The 18,994-nt window shown below is 42.4% G+C and overlaps 1 protein-coding gene across 1 annotated transcript; it reads right to left on the bottom strand.

Annotated features, from left to right (window-relative positions):
- Nucleotides 1-5,114: 5,114 nt before the first annotated feature.
- Nucleotides 5,115-18,772, bottom strand: ABCG2 (ATP binding cassette subfamily G member 2 (Junior blood group)). Its single transcript, XM_055700958.1, is given in 13 exon segments — nt 5,115-5,235; nt 5,931-6,020; nt 6,942-7,096; nt 8,225-8,349; nt 8,984-9,073; nt 10,220-10,302; nt 12,748-12,998; nt 14,501-14,605; nt 15,049-15,200; nt 15,981-16,138; nt 16,554-16,706; nt 17,872-18,306; nt 18,308-18,772. Coding segments are annotated over 13 exon segments (2,007 nt in total). The 5' UTR covers nt 18,416-18,772; the 3' UTR covers nt 5,115-5,133.
- Nucleotides 18,773-18,994: the final 222 nt, after the last annotated feature.

Here is an 18,994-nt window from a genome sequence, read left to right as displayed (position 1 = left end):
TTTCTACCATCTTGGAAAAGTCTTGAATTTAAATTTATACTACAAATAATATTTCTGCTCTACAAAGTATGTCACTGAACATCAAAGTGCCTAATCTGAGCAAAGAAACGCCATGAAGATGCAATGTACGTGTCCCAAATTCTGGGCTTGATTGGTAGCCATGTAGAATGCTTAGGGTTATTATATCTATTCACCCATAGCAAAACCGTATAGTCATTTGCTGCTTGCTGACGTGTCCATAGATGGTAAATACAGCTGATGTGGAACAAATCTTTTGCTTGAACACTTTGGAATATTTGCCATGCCAGTGCATCCCACAATTGTGTAAAGGCTGTGTCTCGTAATCCCACGCAAAACAAAACCAGAATTATTCTATTTGTGTAATAATTTTGTTAATTTGAATGTCTGTCCATTTTGATATATTGTAAAATGAAAATCTGCCAAGAACTGATGAAAGCCCTGAGTACTAAAAAAATATGATTTCATATTTGGCTCTAATTGTTGAGTACATGCACAGAAATACGTGAGGTCAGGCTTACAGTTCAGCCACGCCAGTGTGAATGTAGAGAATGTCTGTAGAGTATTAAGGTGACTGCCTCCTGATAATCTAAGAAGAAATTTTTATTTTCAGAAACTTAAGTTATTTTACCAAAGTATAAATTAACAGCCAACTATTTTCCAATGCAAGAGTCAGGTAGAAGGATTTTAAGACTTACTAGTCTCATAACCTATTTTCTAAAAACTGAGTACATTTAAATAACTAAATACAGAAATATTAATGATCAAGCAAGTTCTGTACTTTCCTCAGTTTTTCAGGACTCTTTGTAATGTTGAGGATCTCTTTAGCGTTACTCTATTTGTGCCTGTGTTCTCAAAGTCGCATGTGTGTTTTCCCTAAAATTCAGGTCTATGTCAACACCTTTCTGTACAAGGCCCCCTTCTAGCTAAACTGGAAATTGAAAATGTCAGGTGTGCTATTGTGTCTGTGAACCTATAATTTTATCTCTATTACACTATTTCAACTTTTACTTTTCCGTTTGTTTGTTGGATGCTTATGTAGAGTTGTAACAAAGCTGAACAAAAAAGGGTATGAAGCAATGTTTTTTTGAAAACACCTACTTGATGATATCTGTTAAAATATCAGCTGATTTTTGACAACATCAAATGCCACTCCACAAATCTGTAGCAGATGCTGTGGAAAGTAACAGTGGCTTCTGCAGAAAATTCATGTCTTGACTATAGAAAAGCCACATCTTGACTACTGATTTGTGGGAAAGCTGTTGGTGCTGGGTCCCAACAACTGGCTGCTGCTGCTGTGCCACAGCTGGGGGCCGGCACTGCTGGCTGCAGCAAAAGCCCATGAGAGCATGGCTTAACAACCCCGCTCAGGGCAAGACATGTCTTTGTTGAGATGCGAAAACTCAATTTGCAGTTATGTTTGGGATGCAGTTCTACAGCTGTTTCCTTTCAGGCAGTTCAACTGTGAATAAGAGTGTTTGATTAATGTTATTCCACAGGAACCTGCATCACTTGTTTCAAAACTCACAGCAAAATATTTCAGAGCGCAGCTGTGGGTTGCCCTTGCAGAAAGTCTCGTTCCATGGTACCCATCGCAAGGGTTGCAAAGGGAGGCTAGAGAACAATGTAGGTTTTTTTCCTATTCCCCTTCCCCCTCACTCCTCTGCCTGCTGCCATTGCCCTAGGTCTGCACTACTGCTTCCAACCCGAGTATCTCTGACAGGAGAGAGACGCGTGCCTTCAGACTGCTGTTCCAGTGCTGCCGTTCAGCCTTGAATCATTTTTGACTACAACCATCCTGGAAAGAGAGGTGTAAGTCTCATGGAGAAAGAAGATTTTGTTAAGTTTCTCGAAACTCTGCTCGAGGCAAAAGATGAAAAGTACTGAAGCACAGAGAGAAAAAGGCAGAGGGACCTCGGCTGTCCTGGGTGTGTGACAGCAGCTTGTCCTGCGGTACCTCAGCACTTGCTGCCTTCTGCAGGAGCTGAGCTCACTGATGTTGGTGTAGAAAGAAAACCTGCAGGAAAATTGGCGGGACACCACACTTCACCGGGTGAGTGACTGACTTTAACACACTGTCATTTAAACGCAACATTAATACATTTGGAGGTGGAAATGTGTAATGCTAATTTGTGCTATGGTTTACTTTATGTTTTCTATTAGTAGGAGAGCTGGCGCAGTTAACATTGGTTGATATCAAAACGAACCAGAGCCGGACAGTGCTAAGGCATTTCCATCCGCGGCTGTATGCCACCCACCCAGCCCAGGGCAAGTCTTGCGGCAGCAACAAGATGAACAGCGGACACCCAAGGAAGAGCTGCGCAGTTGGCCTCTGTGCATTTCTATGCATTTGCTTTATGCGTAACTAGGCAGGTAAAACCCGTTGCAGCGCGATCACTGTTTTCCAGCAGTTTAATTCCATGTCAGATGGCAACGCCATTGCGGTCCTGCCCTTCCCCCTCACCTGCCTGAGGAGCAGGGGCGGGGCATAGAGCAGGCAGGCAGGCAGTGATTGGTTGCGGGGTGCAGCTGCTGAGTGGTGATTGGTGGCTGGCAGGCACCAAGGCTCTGCCCTGCTGCGTTATAGCTGAGAGCAACTGGGGTGCAGCAGGCCTCACCAGGCCTCGTCCCCTGCTCCCTCCATTCATCTCACAGGGCAAAACCTCACCTCAGGGCCACTGATGTAGCCTTGCTGCAATGTGCAGGCTGAGCTGTGTACAAGGAGATAACCAAGATAACCCCTCAGCTGTGAGGGGGAGGCTAAGCCCCAGGTGTGGGCTTGTCGTGGCAGAGGGGAGGAAACTGGTGAAGAAGTAGAGTTAGGCAAGTGTTCCCCCATGATGGTGCTGTACTGCCGACCTCCTAAACAAACGCAGGAGCAGGGATGTCCGGCGAGGAGTCTGTAGACCACAGACACAATAAGATGACAGGTCTTCAAAATAAAGCAAATTTTATTGCATGAAGTGACAAGGGGGAAGAGTGATAAGGGCTAAGATCCTTGTTGGAACTGCTGCTGCATCTGTGCCAAGTGGAAGGAGATGAACTACCATGGCTTGGGGGAAAAAGCTGCCCTGCCAGGAAAGGGTTACTGCAGCCTACAGACCCTTACAGATGTGGTAGCTGGTGGTAGGTGGCTGTACACCTGAAACTGGTCACCATAAAAAAAAAACAAAAACAGAAACAAACAACACCTTAAAAACTCACAGCAGCAGCAATAGCAGGACAGTGAAGATGACTTGCTGTTACACAGAGAAAATGCATGTTTTGATACAAGGGTTATGCAAACTGGCTGCGTAAGAAAGCACACAGTCACTTTTACTTAAAAAGTAGTATTTTTACCACTCGAGCTTGGTAAGAAAAAAACTTTCAGCATTAATCAAGTACACTCTAGAGCAGTAACGATTCCTAAATAGGAGAGGGCATGAGATGTGCACAGGGATGGAGAGGATGGTTTTGTTACTGTCTCACACGGACTGTGACCACGTTAGCAGTTGGGACTGCATCGGTGTCCTGATAACCATCACTTTGGACTGAATTACTTGCCAGCAAATGTAAGTGCTAATTAAAGTATGGAACCATTTTTTTGGGAGGGGTTAAGCTGTTTAACAATGAAACTAATATTTAACTAATTCATAGCTAGCACATGCAGAAAGAATGAGTAGTCTCTTGAAGAAATAAATAGTTGCGTACTTCTTATGGCAAAGAGAGCTGAGGCATGCTAGACATTTCAGCAAAGTGCATTAATACTATTTAATATACAAGGATGGCATTCACATTGTTGACTTGTGCAATCAAAAGTACAAAGGAAGGTCTCAAAAAAGAGTAAAGTCAATTGCACAGATGGTTTATCGAACTACTGAACAGTAGGAAATGCATTTTTCATTTTGGTTTTAAGAGAACTTCTTCATGAAGTGCAGTTTCAGGTATGCAATGGTAAGGAATATTACTGTCATGCAGGCAAGAGCCAGGTGGTTCTGCCACAGGCCCCAGCTACTCGCATCAATTCCTTGATTTTTCAGATATTCATCTCCAGTACACAACCTATGGATAAATACACATGCATATAAGCTTTGTCAGTCTGAAGTATCTAGGAAGATCCCTAGAAGTTGTAGTGTGATTTCATGTCTATAGTAAGCCAGGCAAACACCAGCTGTATGTTACTATTTTATTTTCTGTTTGTAAATGTTTCTTGTAGCTACAATCAGTTTCCTGTAGGAAGCTGAAATGGGGTTTGTGAGGCTGTATAATTGTAGTTTGTGTGTCTGTGTTTCAGTAAATGCAGTTTAAAGAAAATGGGAGGCATAATGCCAGATATTTCTAGTGTTATAAATACTAAACATGACAATAAGTAGAATAAATAGAATGTTCTCTGCAGACAGAATGCAAAAACCCAGTCAAAACTTAGTTTTCCATAGAAGAACTCACAGATTCTGCTGGTCTTCAGTGGGTATCTCACAAACAGATTAATTACTGGTGGTGGTATTATCATGGTTTAACCCCAGCTGGCAAATAAGTACCATGCAGCTGCTTGCTCATTCCCCACCCCTCCCTCCAGAGGGATGGGGAGGAGAATTGGGAAACAGGTGAAACTTGTGGGTTGAGATAAGAACAATTTGATAATTGAAATAACATAAAATAACAAGAACAACAATTACAATGAAAAGGAGGGAGAAGGGGAGAGGAACAAAATCCAAAGGGAGGGAAGAAAAGAAAGCAAGTGATGGACTATACAGATTCTCCTCACCCACAGACTGATGCCCAGCCAGTCCCCAAGCAGTGGTGGGCAGGCCCCAGCCAGCTCCCTGCAGTTTATACACTCAGCATGATGTCCCATGGCATGGAATACCCCTTTGGCCAGTTGGGGCCAGCTGTCCTGGCTGTGCCCCCTCCCAGTTTCTTGTGCCCCTCCAGCCTTCTCACTGGCGGGGCCTGAGAAACTGAAAAGTCCTTGACTTAGTATAAACACTACTTAGCAGTGGCTAAAAACATCAGTGTGTTAGCAACATCATTCTCACATCAAATCCGAAACACAGCACTCCACCAGCTGCTATGAAGAAAATGAACTCTATCCCTGCTGAAACCAGGACAGGGATTTATTTTAATATACCAAAATACTTACGACTGGTTTATCTGTTGATAGTTGTAATTGCTGATTAGGTTTGTGTTGTTAGTGATGTTGCAAAAGTTCAGGCCAGCCAATTCATTGATTTGTAAAGCCTTTTCAAATAAAAGAAACAATGACAACAGAAATTAGTAGGTAAACCGAAAGATACATGAACAAGAGGAGATATAATTACATTCAAATTTATTCTAAAAACATGATGGTATCACTGTTTATTATGTTGGCCAAATCCCCATTTTTTTTAACTGAGCAGCACATTCTTTTTCTTGTAAGAGAGGAATGTGTGCAGTCCACACCCTGTAATGCATGTGTGGTGCATCACCAGCCTTTAACACCTCCCCCAACTAGACTACTTCTGCATAGACATGTTAAAACCCAAATTTCTCTGTGAAACATCGCCCTGACTTAAATTAGCAAAAATGAGGAGAAAAGTTTTAGCTTGACAAGTTTTTGTTTGAATGATGGAAAAAAGAATTGTCTTTTAGGGATAACATTGTTCTTTACTCAGTATCAGTTTTGTCCAGCTGCATTCCAACGGATGTAGTTATTTAGTGTCGCTCATATTAGGTGTTTCCAGGTTACAGAAATGAGCTCTTCTAAGGAGCAGTGGGTGCCGGCTGATGAGAAGCCTTTCTTGTTCCAAGATACTGCACTACATTCTGAGGTTGCCGAATTTAATTAGCTTATCTTTTTTTGCCTATTAGCCCATAATGTTTTCTTTATCATGAGTAAAGACATCCTTTCTAGCAAATCTTTTCCAAGTCTGCACACAGGAACACACAGCACTTACTGTCATTCCGTATTGAGGGATGCTAAAGTATTTGAGCCAGGAGAGCCAAGACACGATGCTTGTGAGATTGACCAGCAACCCAGAGAAAATCTAGAAGCAAGGATTACAAAAAAGCCCCAACAACAACAATTACAAATTACATGCTGTTACCATGTGTTCTTTAGCTCTTGACTCTGCTTCTTCAGATTAAAATGAGTGGGAAGGCATTTCTAGAGGAAGAAACTCTTTCAGTAGAGGAACAGGGGAGAGGGAAGGAGTCATTTGTTACCCAGCTTTGGGCCATAACCCCATGTGGTCCTTCTCCCAAAATGAGTAACTAGGATTGCTTTAAATCTGCATTAAACAGATAAAATTTAAACATGCATTAAACCTGGATGCTTCCCATCTGTGGGTCCCACATGAACTGTCTGCTGTTGCTGGGGTGTGTGGAGCTGCAGGAGGTGTGCACTCAGTTTTGCTTGTGTGCCCCAAGTCTGAGGCAACGTGGGTTTGGCTGTAAGTTCAGCGCTGCCTCATTGTTTATGGTGCCTGCCTTCCAGCCGTAGCTCTTTGTGTGTTGCCTGTTGCTAACATGCCCGATGGCTGGCTCTGCAGCTGAGGAGGGCAACTACGGTCATGGCCTCAGAGAGCAGGAGGCTGCAGGTCATGTCCTCAGGCAGCCAAATTTGTCTTTGGCAAAGCTAAAGGAGAGTGAACAAGATGTAGCTCTAGGCTGTATTTCTGCTTTCCAGGCAGTAGGCTGGCTGCCAGAGCCACAGAGAAGGGGGCAGAGGAACCACCATCCCTCCCCCTCACACCCAGCCCTCTGGTCCTTGTAAGTTAAAAGGACAAATCAGAATATTCAAGCCCAGAATATCAGAATATTCAAATCGGACAAATCAGGATGTTAGACATGCTTGACCCCACAGTCTTTTTGCAGAATTCAGCTGAACTCTGTGCTGTAGGGTTTCTAGATCTCAGCATTTCTAGGATTTCAGGATTCAGTCTAGAAAACTGAATAATGCTACTCACAATCATAAAAACAAATGTGATAGTCATGAGCAGGTTTGCTACAGCGACCACGCTCTGTCCTGCTGCAATGGCTAGCGCCATAGAAGTGGCTGTGTAGGACACCATCATAAGGGTAAACATCATTGTAAAGAAGGCTTCTACTGTTGGTTTCAAACCTTAAAGATCAGAACAAGAAGGGTTTCAGTATGATCCTTGCACAGCTCTACCCTAACCTGAACGCTATCCTGACTTACGTAGTGGATCCTGCCTACCGAGCACCTTTTGTCTGACAGCACAGGCTACATCACTGAGACGCAAGCCTGCAGTGAGGCTTGTGACAGCCCTTATGTCTATGCCCTGTCAGCAGAGGTGAGGATGAGTAAGTAGTCTGCCTGTAACCACTGTAACACTGGAGATATCAGAATGGGTATAAGTTACAGTACTGTACTCCCCACAGTCCAAGGTGAAGGCTTCACGTTGTCTATCAAAAGAGAAATCTCTCATGCACTTGCAGTAGTTGTACATTTCACTTGCTGGCAGCAGAGAGCTCTCCTAATGGACTTAGTGGCCTTTTGGTGGCTATGGATTTGGTAGCAAGGTCTGTCTTGCTCCAGTCTCCCAATCTGAGAGCCTCTTGCTGATGCAGCCTTGTTTCCTACTCCTTAGGGAAAAAAACTCAGACCAAAGCAAACCGTGATTATTTTAAATTTTGCTTGCACCTTCAAGCTTGTGGATTATCCCAAAAGGATGGAGTGATCTGAAACCTTACCCTAAGAAAATGGTCTGCCCCGGGACACATTTTAGGGATAACATTTGAAGGTGTTCTAGGGTTGTAAAATTTGGTGCCAGCAGTTTTCAAATTCTGCTCACTAACCAGAAGGCATTTCACCAAAAAGAACAGGCTGATATTAATTTACACAATATTAAGTTCTCAAAACAAAACTTTTCCTTTGATGAGTGTTCTTGCAAGGATGGAAAAAGTGTCTTGTTAAAGTGACCAGAAGCTAAGATGGCCATAAATGAAAAGGAATAAATCACACCTATGCAGTAATGATTATGACACACTTGCTTCTGGGGACAGTGGAGATCAGACATCACAGATTCTGGCATGAATGCTTAAATCTTTGAAAGTGTGTCTTTTCAGTAAACAGCATGGTGTGCTAAAAGCATGCACAGTAACCACCGCCTGCTAATAATAATAGTCCTTCAGCCTATATAAATATAGCTGTATACATGCACATCTATATGCACATGCCTTGTTGATTTATTCAGGTTGTAATGGGGCTGTAGGAGACCATACTTGCCTAACATGAAGTAAATTATGCAGGTGAAGATGATGCTTGGTAGAGTCCTCATGGGTATTAAATCAGCCAGTAGCTTTGAGATGAAATACACAGATGTTCTGTAGTACCCACTGATATATTCATGTCTGGAACAAAGAAACATGAACAGCATATTACAAATTTAATCACTTAAAAACAGTAAGATTATTTTCAGCTGGAGGCAAACAAATTTTAGCTCAAACTGGGTAAAAAAAGAATTCTTCCGTGGTTAGGTTGTAATGCAAATGTCCAGTCAGCCACATACTATAGTAACGGTGCCATCTTCATACGCAAATGAATATGGATACTTGTGCACATAATTTTTAGTAAATATATGTGTCGTATCATCAAAACAGAGAGCAAGGGTACAACTTAAATAATTTTCCTTTTCTGTACAGTGTAATCTGCATAGCTTTAAAGAATCCAGTTAGATAGTATTTACTGTCCTCACTAGCAAGTCACAAGCTTATTAATCAATACCTAAATTGACTATTCAGGGGTTTTTTACTACATAAGTTAATAATTTTCAACCCTGAGCCGTCTGCAGTTGTAAGCACCATTTTAGGGATTTGTAGACAATTTACTAACAGACTAAAATACTACTTTTGCAATGAGGACTAACAATGAAGTAACTTGAAAACTCTGTAGTAGGTACATTTAAATGACAATTAGGTACAGCAGGGCAAACAAACAAACTCTCTAACAGCAGTCCCTGACAACCTTTTTGTATGTTTTACTTACATAAATATCTTTTTTTCCACTACAAAGAGTTCAATAGCTGAGATGCTGCTGAAACACTGGTTGGTGGTCAGAAAGAACATTGCACCCACTCTACAAAAAGCAAACCAGCAAGCTGTTATTAAAAATGTGATATAAACGTAGTTTCCACTGCAGCATACAGAAATCTAACTTTAATGCCTGGAGCTGGGCAGTATGTGACCTCCCATCCCAAGTTCCACAGGAAAAGGCTTGGCTACAAGTCTGACTCCGTAACAAGCCTGAAGCAGATGTGGTACAGGCAGTATTTGTTATTTGCATGCAAGAATAGCATGTTCCTGATGCAAGGAATAGCAAGTTCCCCGATGCAGTCAAAGGACAGAAAATGAACAGATTTTTCCTTATTTTTTCTAATGTAGTTTCCTGACAAGTTGAAAATTCTTAGTCTGGGAGGCATGTTTCTGATGCAAACTATGAGGAGCTGAATAAGCAATGTAAGAAGTTGTTTTCACCTTTTCCACTAAAATTTAAGGCTTTGACTTCACACTTTCATAGCCAGTTTAAAACTGGGCCGTTTTTAAGTAAAAGGTATGAAACGTTTCAAGACTAAGAACCCAGAGCTTTCTTAGTTGCATGACTCAGGTCATGTACATACAGCTGTCAGAATGATACATAGACAAGGATAATTTTTAAAATCTAGCTTTAGATGCACCTTCTGACTTACTGTTGGTAACTTCAAGTGTGTATGTAGAAGCAGTTGCAAGATCAAAGCTTTAGTTACCCAGGTTTATGTAGCCAAGTGTGTACATTTTAATCTTTAATCTTTTTATCTTGGGGAAGTCTTTGCAGAAAAGAAGTTAAAATGCTGCCATGCTGAATTAAGCCTTTTTAATGTGATGTCTGCTCTTCAGCATGTTCAGCAACCTGACTGGCACTGAATAATGTCATCCTACAGTAGTAGTGTTACTCACTTCATTTAGACTGCTTGTCTAGGTTACAGCATGGCAGGGCAGAGCTGCATCCCCCTCTCAGTTCTGCAGGGACCTTCCTAGAGGCAGAAGAACATCCTCACTCTGAAGTCACTAATATAGGCTTGGCCTTACCCACTGATGCGAGGAAAAGCACTGGCTTTAAAGAGGTGGATATATTTCCTAATGAGCTTACGGGTTCCTTCTCAGCCTCCAAGCTGTTCATCACCCTACCGCAACAACAAGGGATCTGTATCAAATTTTTTGGTATCCGTTACCTAAACTGACTAACCTGTTTTGTAGTCCAGCAGAGTCTTCTTTAAGTCCAAAGAAAATGGCACCTACAACCAGTCCCAGGAAGGCTGTAACACACAGCTAAACGTAAAAGAAGAGGAGAAGTGTTATTCTTACTGCTTTCAAAGCTTCAATAGGTTTTTTAAATGTGTAGCAGGTGAGTGTAGATTGATAGGAAGCATTTTCATAAAGGAGAACAGCTATCCAGGCTGAGAAGGGAGTCGATGGGGCGGTTAGCAACCTGCAGCATAGCAGTACTTTGATTCTTGTGCCACAGTATCCTTCAAGAGGCGTCTGTGAGACACAGCAGGTCCCCAGAGCCACCTGCCTTCGGCAGCGGCCAGTCGCTGCTGCCTCACGCAGGCATGGCACTGGGGTGGCTAGAATGGAGGGACAGTACAGGAGCCTCAGCTGCTGCTCACTGTTCAGTGGGGGCACTGGCAGGAGGCACACTCTTGCAGCAGTGTCACAGCTTTTCCCAGACCTTCAGCCTGGCCAGATCTATGACTGGAGGGAACTGTTCTGGCAGTGCCGGGAAGGTGCTGGCACCAGTAATAGGAGAAGGATGATAGCAGGGGCTTGGTGGGGCAGGTTGGAAAGAGGCAACAAAACCTTTCCCCAGAGGAACCCCAGCATCATGTGCACCTCAGCCAAGCTCCTTCCCCCCACCACTATTTCAACCATGCTTGGATATCATGAGTAAGTTAACTGATGATGTATTGCAACATCATTCCTCTCTCCTTAACGATACCCCCCTCCGTTCATCCTCCTGGAGACAGGATCTCCATCTGCTGTCAGTGACAAGGGTCAGCTCTAGGGCAGACTGCAGCTCTTCAGTGCAGCACTTCTGCAGGGGTTTCTCTGGTGCCATCTCAATGCTATTTTATTTATATTTATTTATAACCAAAAGCAGTCTTTCCTGACTGCCAGGTTGGGGTTGACAGTTTATTTTCATGCTTCACAGTCTATCACACATTTTATTTATGGGATTCTTTTTAACATGAGTGAGATACTACCATCGGGCTATAGGTGTACTGAGATTTGCAGTCTGTAACACAATTTAAAAAGCAAAGATACCATCTGTCCCAAGGATATAATTTAAAAGACTGAAATGTGAACATCACACTTTTTTAATGCTAAATGCAGATGACAAAAATCTCAGCAAAACTGATGGTGTCAGGCAGTTCTGTCATTTTTAAGTGTGAGCAATGCATGAATTGTAATACCATAAACACCTTGATCCACGGTACCCTATCGCTAAGGTCCTGCCAAAAGGAGCAAATGTCAGGGATAATTCAGCTCCTAAGCCAATTGCAGTGGAAACCAGGGATCATATCAAGACCAATTTGGAGCAGATTAATGAAAAAAGCCTTAATGAGCCGTGTACCCCTAAAAGAATGCTTGTAAAATCCACCCCTAATGAGGGTGGGGAGATAGAAAAGATTGTGAGAAACAAGTCAGGACCATTAACATTGGGGTATTACAAGATCCTTGGGACTCTAATTCTTGTCACAAGGTCAAGCTTTTACAAAGCAATTATTAAGGATCTCTGCAGTTTCAACATACAGACACACACACACACACACTCAAAGCCTTTTAACATCGGGGATTCTGGACTCATTCCCCTCCACACTGGCCATTTGTTCACTCTTATATTAACCATGATGAAGATAATTTATACCCCTGGCTCTAGACCAGGTTTTCTATTGCCTCCTCTAGAACTGCTGAGAATTGCAGTGGGAGTTTTGGTGTTGCTGGGACAGCAGAGTTTGGCCTGTGAATTAGGGGATTCCTGAGGATTAGTCATTCTGCAGAGGTCAGCCAGGCATTCTTTATTTTTGAAGGCAATGTACAGCTTTGAAGAAATCAACAATTTTGGCGTTGATTCTTCTGAAAAAGCAGCCCTAACAAGGCCAGTCATGTAGAACATGCTCATCTTTTGTGGCAGGTGTTAGACCCTATTGGGGCCTTCATCACACCTCCGGAAGACATCATCGCCATTATGAACAATCAAGCGACCAAATGACACACACCTTCCGAGACTGTGAAAATATTTTTACACTTGAGCCAACTGCCAGCACTTCATTGTGTGCTGAAGTTTAATTAAGTATGCAAATGTAGTCTGTTAATTTTCCCTAGTAGGGAAGAAGATTTGAGGCCAAACCCCACAGCCAAGCCTGGACAATTAAAGCCAAATCTGAAGAATGTTCTCGAGCAAATGTGTGAAACTGCTCGGGAGGTAATCTGCTCCTGGCCAGGAGCAGCAGAATACCTTGCTGGAAAAGATCTTGCCTCCCAAAGTCTTTCAGTAGACCAAAAGTAATTGCTGAACGGTCCCTCATGCTACTCATTTGGGAGCATTCAGGACACCTTCTAGTGAATCAGATTTCTAGACCCCAAACACTTTTTTCACATGCTTACTGCAGTCAAAATATCAAGAGACAAAATCATCCCAATGACTTATCTAATACAGGAGTGAAATAAATTCGACATACACCACAAAAGGATAGATACAAATAACGTCACCTGAGCTATGGAAGCTTGAGGGTTTCCTACCAGATTTTTGAATGTGCGCTTGGACACCCATTTCAGCTGATGAAGGAAGGAATTGGCGTACGTGATTTGTCGGAAAACTGCTTTTGTTTTCTTTCTATTTCCCAAAGAAATATTTTCCAATACTGCTTTTGTTTCTTGGTAGCAGGCAGAGTTGGAATATTTTTCTGCTAACTTCTCAGCCAAGGTTTTATCATATTCAGTGCATTCTTCAGTGCTCTCTGCTGAAGAGATTAAAAAGAAATACAACCATTTCTGTAACGGATGGGAAGACTGTTTAGGAGTTAAGCCAAGGAGAGTTATGTTTGGGGTGGGAGAGTTACTAACAAACCAGAAGAATTAGTACAAACATTTAGTTCCAGTGATTCATTGCACTCAGTCCTGTAGCATGTAATTCAAAAGAGTCAGTTATAAATAAGACCAAACCTCTGTGTTTGTCTTTGCAACATGACCCGCAGGCAGCAGCTTCACAGCAGACTGACTAGGTAAACCCTTGTCTGCCGGTGAAGTTTCAAACTGGTGGGAATCTGACTTCTAATCAAAAAGCCATTTTTTTTCCCCCTAGGTTTCTGTAGGTGATCTGTTTTGCAGATCTGGTGAGATAATCCTAGGCCTCCCAGACTTTTAGATCCAGGTAATCCTGCACATGTCTGCTTCAATCAAACTTTTGAACCCGTCATAAATTTCTAGCAGGAGTTCCTTTTTTTCTCTCTCAACTGTAGTCCAGTGTGTGCTTTTCCAATGACAAATACAACGTGTGTTGCCAGCTATAATATTATTCAGGCCCTGAACACAGTTGGCATTTCTGTAAAATGCTGGTTGCTTTTTTGGTAAAGATACAGTGAAACTTTAGCATATTCATTTCTTCATTTCCCTTTTCATTCATGTGAGAAGAGAGCGTGCCGTTAATTAGTAGCAACAGACAGGATGAAAAAGCATGCTACTGAACGTAGGTGAGATTTGATTTGTTAGTTTGGGGATAATTTCTGCCTTACCACAACTTCAGGGAAGCATCAGGAAAACACTGGTCCCCTATCTCTACCCCTTCCTCCCGTACTACTCGGAGGAAGGAAAACAGTAATTTCATAACAGATAAACCATTCCATTAGGTAAAAAATACAGGTCATAACTGCATCGAATTATGTCCCTAACTGGAACAATGTCCTGCTTTAGCGTCTCTGCTTACACAAGACTTCAGTTGGTTTGCCTCAGAGATGAAAGAAGCTCTTTCTCTGTGCTGAGAGGTAACAAAATAGTTTCTTATATTCCCAAACATTATAACTTCAACACAGGAAAATATTATTTCACCTGTAACATCTTGTGATTTTAGTGTGACACAAAAGTATGCAGGTCCATTTATGTAGAAATGGATAGCAATGATAAATTGCTAAATACCCATTTATGAGAGGCAAACTATTCTTGCATAGACAGGAATATTTAATATAGTAGGGCTATAGGTGAATCTGGTACTTATTTCAGGTTATGCAAATAATTTTCCATGTTTAAACTAAAAGGATTTAGGAATGGTGTGATTTTGGGGTTCTTTTCCCCTCTAAAGCAACATGGATCAGCAGTGCCTAATACTCTCATACATACAAATAACCATACACTTGCACACACAGTTATTGGTTGTTTGACACCTGTGAGTAATTTTTCTGTGTTGTGCTGGACACCTTCTGGCAAGATAACATGTTATGGTCATTTCACTCACCTCTGCTTTTCATACCTGTGTTAATTTCATTGGTCTTGCTCATTGCCACCGCAGTGGAGTCTCCATTAATGATGTCCAGGAAAAAGTCAGCAGGGTTGTTGTATGGCTCACACTCATAGCCTGCAGTGACAGCATTACAAGCCCTAAATGGTGGTTGCGTGACTGGCAGACGGCCGTCATGAGCACAGCCACGCCACTGTGCCCATTGAGCACCCTGCACCATAAGCATTGCGGGCTTCACAAGGTCCGTGCATACCCAAGAGCTGAACGGCACTGCCAAACAGCTCTGTCAGTGAAAGCAAGGTGATAGCTGGCGATGTGCCCTTCTCAACCCTAGCCTGAGCTTTGTCTCCTTAAGATGCACCCAGGAACAGTCAGCTAGAGGTCAGCCCTCTCATCCAAACCCACATATGGGTTCAGAGGTGGAACACCAAGAGAAAAGCTTAGTCTGTTAAAATAATGCTCACAGTGTCACATTCTGATCAAGTGCTTTTGGCATTGTATTCAGGTTAGGGTGAGCTAGAGATGCTGCTGTAGTCGGCCCCGCTGCGAGCTGTGCTCACCGATAGACTGGAAGTACTCGATGGCATGCTGAGCAGGCCCGTGGTACAGCACCCTCCCCGCAGCCAGCAGCATTAGGTTGTCAAACAGGCGGAATATGGAGTACCGAGGCTGGTGGATGGAGAAGATGATTGTTTTCCCTTGTTTTGCCATCCTGCATGTGAAGAACAACAGAGGCGTTAGCTTTGCAAGTCGACTCAGTATTTAGAGAATTTAAAACAAGCATTTAAGAGAATTTGAAAGTTCAGTTAAGCCTTGGTTAAGTTTGATTAACTTGGAGTGCTAGAGAAAGGAGAGGGAAAGGGAAAAGAAAAAGAAAAAAAAATTATTCAGGTCATATTTATAGTGTTTGTGTGAGAAAAGGAAGTTCCCTCTCGCTGGGAAGGTTGTTGGAGGGGAAGGTCCTCAGAAGACTTTGATGCAAACAGAAAGCCCTGGAGAGAGGCATTTGAGTTCTCTCTGCTTGTAGTCAACGCAAAATTATGTGAAATTTGTGAACAGTGTGTTGTGCTTGTTTTCCTAAAGATAGGCCTAAGATTTTGTTATGGGGGAACAGCTAGCTGTGTCCTATCTACCATCCATATTAAAATCAAGCCCCTTACCATACTGCACAACAGAGGTTTCTATCACTTTTCTGGCACAGGCAGGGATGCCAGTAAATGAAGCTGTCTCTGGCAGCCATCATGGACAAATAGCAGCCCTGGCACGCACACACTTCGTGCAAGCTGCTCTGTGTACTGCTGTGAGCAGCTGCTTTGAAGCAAGAGAATGCATACAGCCTTTTTCCTACCCCTTTTGCAGCCTTGGCTCGCTGGTAAACAATTACATGTCCGATTTCCCTGTCTGCTCCTTTTAACTGTAATGTAAGTTAGATACAACTGAAATGTGGCAGAATTGAGTGGTGAAAACAGGAGGCTGTTTCCAAGGCCATCACCTTTTCAGTAGCAGTAGAACAGCATTAGCAGTGCTGGCATCGAGTCCTGTAGTTGGCTCATCCAAAAACAAGATGTCAGGATCTGTGATGAGCTCCATCCCAATATTGGTCCTTTTCCGCTCTCCTCCGGACACCCCACGAGTGAACTGGGTGCCAACCTGCCACAAAATAAGAAACTTGTCTTGTTTGGCCAGATAACAAATACTTGAGTGAACAACGTCCTACAGATGTGGCAGCATTTGGGAGGAGTTGTAAGAAGTTTTGACCCTACTCTCAGGTACAGATGTAGATGTTACCTCACACATAGGCTGGTTTGTAACATTATTATTGCTTGAGATGTTCTCTTTTTCTCCAACCACAGACTACTTTTCCCCTTCCCCACAGTGTAATAGTATATTGCAGTATCAGTGCAGTCTGTACAGATCCTCATACAGAAGTTTTAATAACTGTTGTATTACTGAAAGTCTGTTTGATTTTACTTTTTTTTATATCTGTCATGCTAAGCCATTTGGTTAATTAAATAAAGCACTTAAGATTTGTTCATGATTTAAGGATCATATTTGCAGGCCTTACCTTGGAATCTGCCACTTTGCTTAAACCCAACTCCTTGATGATCTGATTCACACGTTCATTTTTTTCCTGTTCCTTCACTGACTTCGGCAAACGGAGTGCTGCTGAGAACTTCAAATTTTCTCTTACAGTCAGGGTTCCCATCACCACATCATCCTTAATTTTTTTTTTAAAAAAAGAAAAGTAGATACTTGATGCTTAGTTAGCAATTTCTGGTTTTGTCCTCCGAGAACTGCATCTACCTGTGTTTTATGTTGTCCTTCCATGCAGAGGGACAGTAGCAACTGCCAGAACATGTGGTAAGGCACATCTTCAGTGCCCGTGTCAGCAGAGAGTTGATCTCATGCACGTAATTATATTTACCTTTATTCATAAAGCAACAAAATATAGGCACATCCTCCATCATGCATGATACCAAAAATGCATAAATAGCAACATATTCAAAGCTATCACTCACGTATTCTTACCTTATTCAGTTTTTTGGAGGTGTTGAGTGAGATACTGAAGGGCTAAAGGGACCTAAGGAGCAGCTATAGCTCAGGTCACTATCACTGTGCATTTGTTAATGCAGTCTCAGCTCACCGCGGATAAGAGCAGGCAGAAGAGAAGGAGGGAAAAGAGAGGTTAGGTCCGTGTGGGAAAGGGCAAACGTTTTCCAAGCTTTTTTCAGCAAAAGAGGAAGGAGACTAGGTTTTTCAGATATTAGTTGTTTGCCTCTTTCAAAAGAGATCTGTCAGATGTAGCAAGTTGAGAGAGTTATGTGTTTTAAGACACTACCTTTTCTGTAACATGCTGACTGCGCTTTTATAAGGGTTTTTCATAAGTGCACTTCTTCAGGTCTCAATAAACTGCAAGCATGCTGCTGAGCATGGGTAGTGGCAAGGGGAAAGATATGAAAAGAGGGATGCATTTTCCCTTTTGTCTCTACATGTCTTTCTCCCTAACCCACCCTGGCAGGAAAAAGGTTCTCCCAGAACACAACTAGTGACATTGTCTCTGGGCAAGCGGAGGTGCAAGCTGTGTATCACCAGAAAGCATCATACTTGGAAAATACTCTATGTGTATTGGTAGCCTACAGCTGTTCCCCCAGGTGGGGAACAAGGAGGGGTCCAAAGTGCCTGCTCCCACCAACTGTAGAGCATTAAGAGGCTCAGATACAAAGCAGAGACTCTTTCCCAGTGAGGGTGGATGTGTGGAGAGTTGCTACTGCATCAGCCTTGGTTCTTGGATCAAAGCAAGGTACTTGCAACACGGCAGCAACTTCTTACAACTGCAGTCAGAAGGGGACAATAAAATCCATAAAGTGATAAAAATTACCTACCTGTACTACATATCCAGAGGTACATTTAAAGTTGGCAGGCTGAGGAGCTCCATTGATCAAAATGTCACCAGAAAGCCCATGGGGATCCTTCCTTGCAGCCAAAATGTCAAGCAGACTAGGAGAAAAGTTGGTTACTTTGTCAGATGAGCATGCAGGAGGTAAGGTCTCTGAACCACAAACCCAGTTCATGGAACGAACACCTACGTGAAACCACCTCATGTTAAACATTTGCAGTTTAGAAAACCCCCAGCAACTTTCAAGGGCTGCGTTTCTTTTGTCCTGGTCTCCTAAGGAAGTGAGATCTGTGCAATTTCATAGGGCATTTATGTCCATTCATTCAATAATTTAACCTAGAATGATACATAAACATCATGTATCAGGAAAGTGCAGACTATAATGGAATTACATCTTTGTCATGTACGCTGATTGTCTTTTTTGAATTCAGGTACTTCTCAGAAACCAGGGAGATTTGCACAGACAGAAATGAAAAAGAAATCTTTCCCTGAAAGTATTATCCCTTACTGCTAAATACGCGCAGGTTCATTTTCTCCTTGGTGTAATTTCTGTGTAGGGCAAAGGGGGCACTTACGAAGATTTGCCACTGCCAGTGGGTCCCAGAATTGCATTCAGCCCTGGTCTCATGATGCCACTGTAAGACAAAATAGGTTTAACAAAATAGATACGGTGTTTTTATCTCTCTTACAGTTTCATCTGGTAGGCTAGTGTACATTATCTGTAGGGCTACCTTCCGCATCCCATTGATTTTGGAATTAATGAAGCTGCCTGACTGCAAACAATATTTGTGATCAGTCAAATTCCACCTTAATTTTTATTCCTAATTCAAGAAGGACTAATCTATATAATGAAGACAACACAGAAACTGGAGCAAAATATAGCAAAACCTGTATGCATGCTTTTGCCCCCATGGATCTCTAGAAGGGAGGCACACACTTGCTTTAACCACATTCAGTTCTAAAGGTAGTATTCTCTTAGAAACATTAATGTTCCCTGTGGAAAGAACATACTAGGGATTTCTTTTTCTTACAGAAACTGCCGTTGATAGTTTCTCAGTGTCTGGTTTTAAGCCACGGGGGGAAATCCAAAGTCAGATAGAAAAGGTTTT

Source organism: Falco cherrug, chromosome 1, assembly GCF_023634085.1.
Source record: "Falco cherrug isolate bFalChe1 chromosome 1, bFalChe1.pri, whole genome shotgun sequence".
In the NCBI taxonomy this organism is placed as follows: domain Eukaryota; kingdom Metazoa; phylum Chordata; class Aves; order Falconiformes; family Falconidae; genus Falco; species Falco cherrug.
This window is presented reverse-complemented; position numbering and strand designations above follow the sequence as displayed.